General features: G+C 37.4%; 1 protein-coding gene across 1 annotated transcript in view; it reads left to right on the forward strand.

Annotated features, from left to right (window-relative positions):
• Positions 1 to 15,241, forward strand: part of camk1da (calcium/calmodulin-dependent protein kinase 1Da) — an 84,395-nt gene that overhangs the window by 39,322 nt on the left and 29,832 nt on the right. Inside the window, exon 3 of the mRNA XM_032589597.1 lies at positions 11,859 to 11,933. Coding sequence (XP_032445488.1) covers positions 11,859 to 11,933 — 75 coding nt within the window. The remainder of the gene's footprint in view (positions 1 to 11,858; positions 11,934 to 15,241) is intronic.

Here is a 15,241-nt window from a genome sequence, read left to right on the forward strand (position 1 = left end):
CCTACTCATAATAAACACATTACACTTTTCCATGGGTGAAAACATAATTGACTCTTTCCATCTTTAAGATGACACAAAATTAAAAATAGTTTTAAATCACGGATAGAAGGATGAAAAAATACATCCGATGTTGTGATGTTCTTGCTTCATCTTGCTCCTGCGGATGGCTGTGTCCAAAAATATTTCCTAAAGATTAAGAAATTGCACAGGTCTCATGCTGTCCTGATAACTAGTCACAGCCTTGCTCTCGGTAAAAACAACTATCATCTTTGTATTTTGCTTTCTAAATCCTCTTTTAACCCTGTTTCTTGTCCAGTAGCAGAAACACTTACATTAAGAAACCACAGGTGTTGAACTGAAATCCTCCTTTAGTCCAGAAAATGTAAAATACCTGAATTGCATTATTACAAAACTTCTACAACCGTTGGATCGAATAATTATGGAATTGTACGTATTTATTCATATTTTAAAGATATGTACTTTTAGGACTGGCATCTAATAAAAACAAGCTGCATGAGCTGGCTAGTACTCTCTAAAACTCAGTCACCATATCTTCTAAAACAGCCATGAGGCAGATCAACAGTTTGACAAACAGTTTGCTTTGTGAAGCACCGCCTCGCTGGGAGGGAATCAAAAGGCTAACATGCCAATCAGGTGTAAGTTGGGCGGGTTAAAGTAAGAGAAACCCGATACTGCATTCAGAGCACGATGAAGACCAGCAAGCAAAATATCAGAGTTCAGGAGATACAAGATAGAAAATTTGACTGAATCAAGACATTGCCCAGAAGTTCAGACTGGGAAGCTAACTGGCACATTGCTAACTAAGTATGTGGAGCAGGAAAATAGGTCGTATTTACTTTAATTTATGCAACCAATTGCCTCAAAAAGATTCAAATACTGCAACTTATAAAAAACAAGTGTAGTTACACCGTGTGATTTTGGCAAACAATATTCTTAAACTCATCCAAAATATTATTCTCCGTAAAACTTCTTTTATTTTCTGCTTACAGCAGCAGCAGCAATATATTTGCTACATAGATTAAAGATTCACGGTCTCATTATTTGACATGGTTGTTCTGTTTAAAACCTTTTGGTTTGCTTGAGCAGAAAGTGTCTGGGCATGTTAAAATGTTCAACTTTTACCACCCTAAATCCTCACTACTTTCAAATAGTTCACTTTTTATTTTACTTGTTGCATGGACTCAACTTAAATAGATTAAGTTATAAAGCTTTTTTTTTTATATATATATATCCAAATGTTCCTGCCACTTGTTTAAGATGAGTACAAACAACAAGTCGATGATAATTAAGTGATGTTCGCTTGAACTTTTTTTTAAGTCTAATGTTTTATTTTACAGTGAGGAAGGCCGGAGTCTAGCTTTAGCAGATGGCTGAAGGCGTCTGATCCGCTTCAAACTCAGTACCTGTTTGCTCCAAGGCAGAACTTTGGTAAGGTTAAATTTAGTGGCTAAAGAAAGTCAGACGGTTCGTTCTCCAATGTGAGAAATCCCTTGAGGTTGTCAAGTTTCTTGTTTGATCAGATCTTGTTAGTCAGTATGATTACTAATTAACGGTTGATTCTTTTGTGTCTAGATGCAATGTAATCATTCAATTCACAATTGAAGTTTTATTATGGGGATGCAGCAGATAAAATATTTCATAGTATATTTCACTGATTCCTTTCATACAGTCTAAACTCCCTGAAAAAAAAGACCTTTCAGAGAAATATAATTTTGATTGCTTTGAGTTTAATGATATTTTACTTAATCTGACTGATATGATCTTCTTTAGCGCATACTGATGCTTTGCATTGATCATTTATAAGCTTATCAATCACAAGAGGTGTTGAACTGTCTGTTAGTGAACATTAGTGAACATCATCATTAGGACCAAGAAACAAAAGCTGCAGATCATTTTTAAGGTAACAAAACAATTCACCATGTTGTGAGCAACTCTTGGAGCATGGTTGTGTAGTGAGTATGTTTAATTTTTATTTTTAGGTAAAGTGTACCAATAGCAAATTTAGTCAATGTTATTATAAGTTGGGCTAGCTGTCAGAAGATGTAAGTAAGTCTCGGTGAGAGGGAGTATTTAAGAAAAAAAACGCAAATTCACTGATTTAATTGTTGGTTGATAGCCGGCATATATTTGAATTTGTGCAACAAACACCAAAAGAAAAAAATACTATATAAAAAAAAACGGAATGGCTATTCAGTTTGATAAATAAATCAATATATTATATTGAATAAATCAATATAAATCCAAGGGCACACATTAAAACATCAAATCTAAATAAATAATATGAATTATATTAACTATTTTAATACAGACTGATGGTTCACATTGATCATTTCAAAGTTTTAATAATGAAAAATTAAAAAAATTAGAGGTGTACTATATTTTGCTAGTGAACACACTAAAGTGTGTAAGATAATGGGTGGAGGGAAAGCTGAAAGATACATATGAGTAACCTCACCGTGGCCTGTTTAGTCCCTGTGAGATATTGTTCAGAAGTACGAGTACAAATGAGGAACATTTACTAACATGTTTCACACTAGCAAGTGTTACAGAAAAAAAATCTATGAGTTTCAAATGTATTTAAACCAGGATTTACTATTTTGGAGAAAACATGAAGCAGTGGGAAGATCAGCGTTGATTCAACAGCAAGAAAAAAACTGAACAAAATTATTCACAGTGATACCGGGCCAAATTCTGGAAAAGTCTGGACAAATTCTTTAACTGCGGAAAGATAAAAGTTAAATTTGAGTAGGCCTGTTTACTGTCTGTCACATATTCTTAAGAAGTACGTGTACAGATGAGGAACATTTACTGAAACGTATCACACTAGCAAGTGTTACAGAAAACAAAATCTATAAGAGTTTAAAATTTAAGTGATGAAGGAAATCACAAACTCATAGTCAGCACTGACTAGTCGTGCTACCATAAAATAAAGCAGTAAAACAGTTAAAACTCTAGGCTTTCTCTAGAGGTATGTGTTCAGTCTTACGGGTGCACCCACACACACACACACACACACACACACACACACACACACGCCTCTGTCCACCCTTATGCCCTCTCCCGTTCCTGATACACAGCATTCAGGAAGATTGTCTAATACCTGATAATTGATGAGAATCACCCTGAAAGACACGGACAGCTGGCTCCCGCCTTTTCCCGCGCAGATCCCGAGCTGATAATCGATGACGGTTTGAAAATCTGTTTTCTGGAGACATAGAGTTTCCTTACAGGCCCTCTGTGATGACCCTCAGGTCAAGAGAATCGCCTACCTAGGGTTTTTTTTTTTAGCCCGCCACACACAGATGACAGGTGAGGCCTGTCCGGTATTATGTCACAAACTCATAGTCAGCACGAGAGAGCCGGACACACACACACACACAAACACCAAATGGCTTAGTGAGAAAAACCGGAGGTAACTACAACATTCTATTTAAATATACTATATTGTATATTATTCTCAATTATCTAACACTTATTGTTTTTCATACTTTCATTGTATTATTCTTAAAACTCATAATGTTTTTTCATACTTTAATTGTACTATTTTTAAAACACATAGTGGGAATAACAGTTGGCGTAACAGGTGTGTGTGGGAAAGGGTGGGGGCGGGGGAGGGGGGGGGGGGGGGGGTGGATATTAATAGCAATTAATGATTAGGGTCATAAATCACTCATCAATCAAACCCCGATTAAATTTTGACAGAAGGGTGCCTATAGAGTCTCTCTGGAGAACACTTGTAAATTTTCTTTTAGTTTTGCAAAAAAAATAGAGCTGTTAGACTTATAAGCAGGAAACAGAGCCAACAAATCTGTTGTTCTTTAACTTGAAATGAATGAAATTTTGTGACTTGCTGGACTATTATGTTCTGCAACTTATGTTTAAATAAGATTAAGATATTTACGGAAAACAGAAAAAAGTTAGAACTAAACAAGTGGACCAAATCCGTCTAAAGAAAACAAGGAGATACATTTTTACTGAAAATAATAAAATCTAATATTTTATCAAAGTATAATGAACTATATTCAATTAGAGTGCTGAATCATTGCAAATATATTATATATATATTTTGTAATTATTAGTTTTACATATACTTTGCCTTTTCTGTGTTTAAAGATGCATCAACATGTATGGTTGATTTATGTTTGGTTGCTTACGGTGTAGTGAATTGACTTTTGACAGAAGGGTAGATTACATGGTATTGTTTACCTCTGGATATTTTGCGAATGCGCACAATGCTGGAGGACGAAAAGGCGATTCTTTTACTGGCCATCTATAGCCGCGCTGTCGTGGTAGAACAGCCACATTAACAAAATGAAACCTGCAGATGTAGGTATCATCAAATTAGAAAAAAAAAACAGTTGAAGAACAACTAAAGACCACTCATACTATTCTTTTATCTCGCTCTCTGTATTGGCTACACAACACACAGACCTGTTGCTATAGCAACTAACTGACAACAACTCCACTAACGTATCAGGATCCAATACCAAAACACACGCAAGCATTTCCCACACAAAGAACGGAGCATTCATTCTGTTACAGTATTATATTTTCAGACTTTATGTTTATTTTCCGATTATTAATAAGTGATCATCTGAACACAGTAGTGCTTGATTAGCTCATTTAAACACCTGCTCTACTGATGATGTGTCAGAGAGTTGGTGTGTGTGGGTTGCCTGTTTTTTTTAATGTTTTTTTACTTATCCTAAACACACCCAATTCCACATCACATCTAATGTTAATATTGTCAAAGTCAAGCTAGCACAACAGCTCTCCCTTGCTATTTTTTACATTAAATATTTTTTCTGCCCTTGCTATCTAGTTGTCGTAGTGTTGACAATTAATAGCAATAATGTCCCATTTTATTTTATATATAGCGTGTACTTTAAAGATTTAGCGTGTTATGTTGACAACTTCACACCTAAACCAATAGTAGTCATCGTCACTGAGCAGTTTTCTGCAGTCCAGTAAGAAGCTGAATGGCAGAAATCCAGCTTCTTGGATTTTGTTGCGCAAGAAGGGATCTTGCGCAACATGTCTATATAAGATTTTCTTTCTCCCAACTACTCCTTTCCATTCAAAATTTTTGTTTATATCGACGTGTTCATTTTAAACTATAAATGAATTAAATAAACAAATAATTAAATAAATGACTGTTATTTTAATATGAGGCATGTTTTTGCACAATGAACCTGAATAGCTGTGGGAACAATTCAGGCCTCATATCAGAAATCTGTTAATTGTGAATGGACAGAGCATTACGCCTGCCGAACCTCCAATTAGGGCTGCATATCTCCCAGTCCAGCTGTGAGAACAATAGTGGATCTGAACACTTTGAGCGTTGGGGACAAAGACGACTCTCCCTCACCACCAGTCCCACCGCCGTTAGTGTCACACCAGCCGCTGCCCGTTGCACATCCTGGTGGCACCATAATGACAGCAGATGTCTATGTTAGCAGCAGAAAGTGGTCCCAAAGGCAACGCCAATGCGATGTGTAATTTCAGCTTTTGAGGCTGATGCCGGGAAGCAACACAGCAACACAAGCGCCACGGCGATTACGAACGCCTGAATGCAGCTCGTATTTGTGTGTGTGTGTCTGTGTGTTGATGTATAAAACCGTGCAGAGCAGCTTATGTTTTGACACATATCATATGCTGCTAGTGTGTGTCGGTCTTTAGTCGTGCGGTTTGACTGCCAGACGCAAGCTGTTCTGCTTTTGTGCAGAATGTGTGCGCCTTCAAAGACAAGTAGTTTATTTTTCTCTCGTAGCCCCAGGCATCAAATATAAATTTAAAAAATCTTTCAAATCACTGTTTAAAGATTCCAGTCTGTGAGAAGAAATAATTATTTCATACTTTATATGCTTCAAATAAGAGAAGTTGATGAAAAATGTATTTTTACTGGTATCACTAACATGTATTAATAAATCTTGAAGTTTTTCACAAGTTGATTAAAGCTACAATTGAGCATATTGGACTGTATGAACTTTCTAAATGTGTGCAGAAGATTGGAATTAATTGGATTGGTTTGAGTTTCATCTAAACCCATTTAACTGGGCTTGAATTGGACCTTGTAAAATGATATGAGATTGGATTCGCTGTAATTTGGTGCTCTATAAATAAACCCGATTGTATCGATTAGGAGTTATAGGGATCCAAACACACATCTCTGCTGTGTGTGCATGGTTTTGTAAGTATGCATTAGACTTATTTACCAGACACATTGGGGGAAATATTAGATTCCTTGTTGATTTTGAATGTTTCCCTCTGAGTGTGTGTGTAATTTTATTGTGCTTCTACTTTAATGTAACAATAACAGCCGAAAATACATAAAAAAAATATATAATTTGAGAGTCACTGAGGGGAAATTTTGGCTCAAGTAGATTCGTTATCTATTCATGTGGCACACAGATCAATCAATCAGCCAATCGACTGCTGGTACTAATGACCTCCACTTAAAAAATACCTTTCAACAGGCTAAATATGGTCTTTAAGTGGAGTTGGCCCTGAAGGAGGCTGTGTGTTTGCACCTTGGCGTCTGTCCCCTCTGTATCACAGTCTTGGGGTTGAGATGATGGGCCTTGCAAAAATAGGTAGTTGTACTGTACTGTACTGTGCCAACACTATGACTCCTATCTGTCTCCACGTCATTGTTCCGGGTTCATACATCATTCCATTCAGTTCATGAGCTCTAATACTTTCACTTTTCATACTAGAAGCAACCCATAGTTATATTGGGTTACAAATCAAAGATTTGCAGTAAAATGTTGCTCTGATGACATCTCCATAAAAAGATTGCCTTAGCCAACAACTACTACTAAAATCATTGATGTAGAGATATAGAAGGTTATCAGGGTTCATTATTAGTCCAACTGAGACAAAGAGTAAATGAAAGGTATAGATAGGCACTTCTCTATACAATCACAGCTAAGTATTAAAGTGATGCACTTGTGTATGCTGTGACAATAGAGAAGTATGATGCATTAAATATGCTGTTACTAATTTGTCTCTGCAGAGGGACATTAGAGAAAATTGTAATTGCCAATAGTAATAAGAGAGCAAGAGATGCTGACATTCATTTCGATAAATGAATGTTATTACTGCAAATGGTTCAGAGCGTCCCTATGTGCAGTGTAAGACACTGGGTCGCCTTTGGAAAACCTAATGGATTTCTTTACAGCTCTAAACAGGCAGATATTATTTTAACTCTGTAAAGGACAACGCTTTGCTTTTTAATTCAATTCAGTGCATTCATCTCAAGGCAGTTTACAAGGCAAAAAGATCCATATAATGTCTAATTATTAAGATTTCAAGATGGTCCAAAATTAGTTCACATGAATCCTACACACAATTCAAACACAAAGACACATTTACTTACATTTTACACAAAGTGTAATTTAATTCATCCAGAAGATATTCACACACCCTCACTTTTTCCATGTTACATTATGTTCAGTTTCCCTTTTAAAAAATAAAATCAAACTACCCGCTGTTGACAAAGTTAAACCATGTCTTTAAACATTTTTGAAAGTTTATGGTTTTATATAACGGGGTCCATAATTTCATTTTCTACACTGTGGTGGATCCAAACCAAAAGACTTGAGACGAGACTTCAACTTTCACGCTAGTGACTCATAATTTAATTCGGTCTTTAGCCAATTGGCTTGAAAACAATTTTCTTTTTGAAATTTAGTTCCTTTTGGTGGTTGTTCTGGCAAACAAAATCACAGAATACACTCTTGATTTTACATAATTTTACTTTGTGATTAAATTTGACCATATTTGGTGTTAAGTTTGTAAATATCTTTTTCTTTTATATACTCATTATTATCTTTAAGAATGGAGAGATTTCTGTCCTTTCTTTAAGTAAGATGATGGAGTGATCATCTTGGAGTGATGATGATCACTCCAAGATGATCATCACTATAATGATGATCATCACAATAAATAAAAAATAAAAAAAAATTTATTTTTTATTTAAAAAATAAAATTTTAATTCTAAAATTAAAATTTTAGAATTTTAATTCTAAAATTAACAATACTTGTTAAATTTAGAATTAACAAGTATTCTAAAATTGGGAGCAGATACTAGATGGTCTGCAGCAAGAGTGATAACTGACGTGGCAGAATAAACAATGGATGATTAAGGGTCGAAGTTTATTAACCAGAGACAGAGGAACTGTACATGAGACCACGGAAACGCAAGACACCTCATTGTTCTGTGGGATCATCAGTTCCTGCATCATTTCTACAGAAGGAAGTAAACAAGAACTCTGAACATTGCACTCTACATGACGGCAGCTTGTGGGTGCAACATACCTGTGATTCAAGAGAACAGAAGAAACAGCTACTCTATGTGATTAACTCAAGATAATCAAATAGGCTATGTAACTAGGACCGCCCTAAGGAAATAAAAAGAAAGGGTCAGACAGGAGCTGTTTTAGAGCGGGTAGGAGGTTGCAATTGAATCATGCTCCTGTCTGTTCTCCTTGCAAGTAAATCTTAAACTCACTTGTCTCTTTCTTCTTTTTATGGGTGCTCAGATTCTTCAAACCTAACATTTGGCTAAGACTGGATTCAAGTCTGGTACGTCTTGCCTTGGGACTCGACTTGGCACCGTCATGTCTTAACTTTAGAATTGACTTAAGACTTTGGTGGATAGACTTACGGCTTAGTTGTGACTTACAAAAATCCCTTGGTCCGAGGTTTGTGTTCAAGTATCAAAGTCTTTTACTTGCGAGTGGTAGTATGATGGAGTGGGAGAAGAATAAACAGATTTGGATCTTGGCTGCTGTAGCATGAGAGCTGCTCTGGCCAGGTACCGACTTGGGATCCCACAGAATGAGGTAGAGAGTCACTAAGTGGAGGGGTCTTCACATTTCCATCCTGGACTTGTTACATCAGGCACTTGATTGTAGATAAGTGGAGGACAATGAACCAAAAGCAGAGACATAATGATATCTAATTCCTGGTGAGAAATTTCTCAAAATATTTGTCAAGAGAATTGTCTCCAGGGGATTGAACGTCCAACCAATGAGTCCTTCGTTGGCCAAGCACTTGGGGATCAGTTAGTAATTCAGTCGGTAACCATCCAGAAGTCATGACGCACTAGAATCATTCTACTGAGATTAAAAGATCTCAGAATAGCTAAAATTATCCATTCTACCGAGAGAAAGAAAGGAGAGTTATTGGAATCAAACAAATGGTTTAGATGTGGGGTTTAAGAGATTTCCAAGGAGATTTATTGGTCTTGACTTGCTCTGACCCAACTGTTGTTTTTTTTCCACTCTACAATCAGGACATGTTTGATTTCCATACTTATTCAAGAAGTCCCAAGAAGAAAACAGGTGAAAAAAAAAGTTACAAGGCTGTAACTTCCCTATCAGAACAAATGGTTGGGCGTATTTTGGAAGTGCTGCCATGCCATTTTTTCGAGACAGAAACAGACTGTAAAGCTCCACCACAACAGCTGTTACAGGAATCCATGAATAAGAGCAGCTCATAGCAACATGGAGCCTGAAATGTACAAGAGGCTTTTTGTGAATGGACCCTGACTCTGGTCTGCCGTTACACCCAGTCTGTTGTCTGTAGCTCTTCATTATCCTGGGCAGGGCTTAAATCCACGCATTATCACCATTCAACCTGCACTCGTCTGGGTGTTTGTAGGGGTGTGTGTGAGTCGTGTCTTAGCTTCGGGGCTCATCGTTTGCTTCTGTCACAGAGATCATACACTGTAATAGGTCACCTGAGCACCTGTCGTGAATGTTTGGGTTAGCATGTCATACCTGGGGGAATTGCCTCTATTTACAATGCAGAAGATGATCAAACCATGCGCCCACATAGATTCAGTCGTGATTTTACCAGCAGCAAGCTATTAGGGTAACGAATGTGCACCACATACACACACACATACACATACACACAGAACTGTTTAAAGCACCCTCATCATGCTGCTGTAACCATGGAGAGTTTGAGGGAGGGAAGTTTGAAGAAATTAATCCAGGATGAAAAGATTTTTCATTCCAATTTCAAAGTGTTTGCTAACCGGGTAAGTCAAAAGAATGAAAGTGCAGAAAGATTTCAGCTTAAAACAAAATCACAATCTACATTTAAAGCTGCAGTAAGCAGTATCTTTTATTTTAAAAAAAATGTTTTACATGTTGTTGATAATCTGTGAAAAGATCGATCTCCTCCACCTCCTCCCTGAGCTACTATTGCCGTCTGTTTTTTGTCGGGAGCAGTGCATTTCTTCAACTAATCAGAGCCAGGAGGAAAGTCTTAGTGCTGTCAATCAACATCCTGTACTCGCTGCCAGATGTGCTAATGGTGGAGAAGCAATTTACTATTACAGGAAAATTGTTTAACCGCCATCATCCATGGACATGCGTTCACAAGCTGTGTTTCAACAAATGTGTAGAAAAATATTTTTATAAAAGTTTTCATTTTTTGTACGTTCTACTTTGTGAAACCACCATTTTCTCTACTTCCAACTACAGCTGTTTTGTGGTGCTTCTCTACCAAATAGGCACATCTAGAAATTTTAGCTCTTCTTTGTATAAAAGTTCGAGCTCAGTCAGTTTGGATGGGGAGCTACGTTAAGTCAGTGTTGTATAAAGTACTGAAATCTCAGAGTCAAGTAAAAGTACAAGTACCTCTCCAAAATACGACTTTGGTAAAAGTCGAAGTCACTGACTGAAATGTTACTTGAGTAAAAGTCTTAAAGTATCTGAAACGTCTTGTACTTAAGTATGGAAATTACTGTAAAAATGGATGTACTCAAGTAATGTAATGAAAAGTACAAGTAAAAAGTAAAACAAGGCAAGTGTGAATGACATTTCTTATATTTTGGTAAACTTGTCAAATAAACTTAAAATAATGTACCCAACCAAGTGCAGGCAAAATTAAACCTGCTAATAAATTGTTCCAGTTTTAAAGAGTAGCGCATGTTAATGGTTTGTGGTTTTGAACTTGCATGCCTTTCCTATATTCGTTAAATTTAGTCTAAATTGCTATCGCTATGGCTTCTGTCCCCCATTGAACTAGGGTGACCAGACGTCCTCTTCTTCCCGGACATGTCCTACTTTTCAGACCTAAAAAGATGTCCGGGGGGAATTTAAAAATTGTCCGGGAGTTTGGTCAACTGCCTCAAACACATTACATAGCTTACAGTGCATTATAGGGCACGGCGCTGTGTGTCACGTAATCCCTGAGCCGCGTCAGTGCGGGCAGCACTCTTCTGTGTTCGTCCCTCCCACCCGCTGTACGGTGTTCTGATTTCTGATTTCCCCAACAATGGGAGAAGCGAAACAGGTGTATCCTATTGGAGGTGATGAACAAGCCCAGGCAAGCAGGCTACGGACTTTGTTCGGTAGCCTACTTGCTAATCAGTAGGTGGGGTCAAAACACTTTGTTTCTCTCTCTCGCTTTTTTGTAACGAGTAACTAAACCACACATTGAAAATGTATCGGAGTAAAAGTACGCAATTAAGTTCGGAAATGTAGTGAAGTAAAAGTGAAAGTCATCAAAAATTTTCATACTCGAGGAAAGTATGAAGTACTCCAAAATATACTTAAGTAAAGTAGTGAAGTATTTTTACTTCGTTACTATACAACACTGCGTTAAGTAGCAATTTACAAGCTACTGAACAATTTCTAAATTGGATTTAGGTTTGGACTCTGGGCCATTCTAACAAATGCAAGGTTTGATCCAAGCTGTAACATTGTAGTTCTAGGTGAACCTCTGAAGTCTTTAGCAGCTTCTACAAGCATAAGGAGGACAATTCGACGGATATCATATGAAATAAAGAGCTTTACTATTGGTTTGTGTTTGCTTTGCAGGATCAAGCATGAAAACATCGTTGCTCTGGAGGACATCTATGAGAGTCCGGACCACCTCTACCTAATCATGCAGCTGTGAGTTAAACTTCATCCTCATTTTGGTGTGTGTTTTCTCAATCAGTTGATGTGTGTGTTGGTGGAGCTCTAATAAAGGGGTCTTCCATCTGTTTTAGTCATGACTGAAATTTCCTTGCACCTATGTTTTTTTCCTTCTTTGCGTTTATTTTGAGGAACATTCCAAGCATGTCCCATTTAGATATCTAGGGATTTGTTGAAAATAAAGGTAAAATTGCGTCTGGTTAACAAATGGGAGCCTTCCGCCCTTTGGTAGAAGGTTAGAGCTGCTTACGCAGGAGGAGAAGTTGTTTTGGAGGTTTGGCACTGAAGCTGGAAACGGTTCTATCAAGTTCAGGTGGAAGTCCCGTCTGACGATTATGTAAGCATAGCTGTTTACAAGTCATTGTCAGCGGATTATCAGTACAGCCACAGCATGTCTGTGTCCCAACTCCACCTTTCATAAAATCGAGAAGTCCACCCTCACAATAAGGGGTAAATAAAGGTTGTATTGCACTTAAATACTGTACAAAAAATATGTTTTGTTCAAAAACAAAAGCTGTGTCTTCATCAGACCCATCTTTTCACATTGATCATTCCCTCTACTATTTGACAATTTTGTGATCTTTTTGCAATCGTATTGATTAGATGGAAGGAAATTTTCTCTTTTATGTCTTTTCTGACTGTTGAGAGTGATGGGTTCTTTCACTGACCGTTTCATTGGATATTTTTTCTTGAGTACCTGTTGCATTTTCTGTGACTCAGACAGTCCTTACGGTGCAAATCAAATTTTCTTATATCACTCCTTCAGCCAACTGTTACATCACCTGAAGTCCTTCTCTTGACGATCCTCCAAAGGTTGTGGCTTTAGCTAAGCTGATAAGCTTCAATGCTAAACCCAGTTAACCAAGTATTTCCGTTTCTAATGCGGATCCTCCCACATGGTGTTTCCAGAATGTCTTGGCTTGCGTTAGAACGCTATAGGGTCAATGCAGCGTCCATCAGAAAATCAAGTGATGCATCACTGGACAACAAAACCCAGAATGTTTTGTTGTCCATCATTGTGTCTCTGTCATCTGTTAATGAACGAGTCTTTCATTTGGGTCCATGCGTGCTCTCCTTTGTTTTCATAACCGAGGCTGCTGTTGTTTCCTCATCGTGTTTTCCACTATCAGAGAGATAATCAGGGTTGTACATGTTCTGATGTCCGGATGTTTCCAATGAAAAGCTCTGGAGTTCTGTAGTTAAACAGTTGGAGACAGAGAGCATATCTTTTTGTCTTCCATCTCTACGTCTTCTTTCCTCTCCTGTCTCCCACCATCTGTCCCTTCTTTCACTTCATTGCTTTTCTCTTTCCTTTTTTCTCCTCACACCTTAGTTCCGTCTCTATCACCTCATGCTTTCCCTCTGGCTTACTTGCATTTCTTTATTACTTGCCATGTTCATTTTTGTCCCCCGTCGCCATCTGTTAATGGAACATGGGTTAGTTTCCATAGTTACAGGGTCAAAGGTAAGCGGTGGGTATTGACGCTGCAGAATAACATCGAAAAATGAGGCTGTTGGAATTTTCTTTTGCTTAAGACAGGAACTGGCACCATTTCAGTTCATAAGAGGGGAAACGGATGAATGCTGCGAGCATGTTTTGTACTCTCCAGATATGAATGAATGAAACTTAACATGCAGTAATCGGATGAAATTAAAGATGACAATATGTGCAAATTCAAAGATGTGATACTTACAGCACCTTTCCCTCTTTTGTTACGGTTTTTCAGCCAGCCACTGGCCATTTGTGCAACTCCAGAGTATTTCTTCCAGCTCCAACAGAATACTTACAATAAGTGTATTTTAGAATACCTAAAATACATACTGAAAAAAAGAAAATGGAGCTCCAACATATAAAAAACTGAGGTAATTTGTTACATGTAATCAAATTAAGTTGGTCAAACTTAATTTATTCATGTTTGTTTAACATGACAATTTAATAAACTTAACATATTTACTTGGATAAACTTAATTTGATTACTTGTAACAAATTAAATAATTTTTTTTTAAGTCTGATCATCTCCTATTTTTTATTTCAATCCACTCCCTACCCATCTACTATAGAAATAGACATAGGCAGACTATACTGTCATTCAGCTGCACAATTCAAATGTACGTTAAGCAATATTTTGTTGCAAGACTCCAAAAAAGTGATAAATGGATTGTGATAGGTAAGCAACAAATGAAACCATATTTTCCTCACGGAGGTTTTGGCAGAAATGTTAAGGGAATCATTTGCTCCCTCTACATGAATTCTCATGTTGCCTTGTTAAAACACTCTCTGTGTAAATTGGTGCTACTGCCAGGCAATTAAATTGATATATTAAGTTTCTGTCAGTATGCAAATTGAGATGCATCCATCACAGTTTTTGAAACTTAATTCTGACTATTTTTGTTACACCCTGACCTGACACTACCAAATCTGACTTGCGAGCCAAATCTGTTTCTTTTTTTTTTATTTATTTTGGTGACTGAAAGTTCAAATATGTTTATAATTAAACATTTCGTAAGGATTTGGTTTTCCTTGTGTTGATTTGAGTTTTTCTGTGTATTTATTTTTGGGTTTCTGTGTCTTGAGTCTCCGTGTTGTCCTGTCTACCCCTTGATTGTTCCCAGATGTGTCTCATTCCTTGATTACCCTCTGTGTATTTAATGTCACCTGTGTTCCATGTTCTTTGCCGGGTCCTCGTCTTGTTTGACTGCTTGTTTTGTTTGTCTCCAGATGCTACCAGCTCTGAGCTTAGTTTAGTCAGTTCATCTGTGCTGCCTGGATTTCTGGACCTTTGAATTATTTCTTCATTAAACAACCATCATTCTCTACAACCTGGGTCCTCTGCATCTGCCTCACCACCTCTCCACCGCATTTCATGACACATTTATTAAACCTAAGATGACATCCAAGGCAATATGTTGTGAAACTTGGCTGTCTTGATTTGTTTAGGTAAAAAGTTTATGGGAATGGATGTTGCTTGCAACTCCTAGACCCCATGCATACACACAGAGATGCTACTGGATGGATTTTGATGGAAGTGTGACTGAAATATCAGAGCAATGGCCCAGTGATACTGTTGGTTAATCTCATGATGCACTATTCAGACGCTCTATCTGCATTAATGAAGATTCAGCTCCTCAACATACCAAAAGCTCCAACATCAGGGTTGACCAGCCTATTTTTTGAAGTGAAGAATTATTTGACTTATTGAGGGCAGGCGACCATTAAATATGGTACAACAATAAAAACAACATGATGTCACAGCAAAACGTACCCTGTCCTGACGTAGGAGCAC

Source organism: Xiphophorus hellerii, chromosome 17, assembly GCF_003331165.1.
Source record: "Xiphophorus hellerii strain 12219 chromosome 17, Xiphophorus_hellerii-4.1, whole genome shotgun sequence".
NCBI classification, from domain to species: Eukaryota; Metazoa; Chordata; class Actinopteri; order Cyprinodontiformes; family Poeciliidae; genus Xiphophorus; species Xiphophorus hellerii.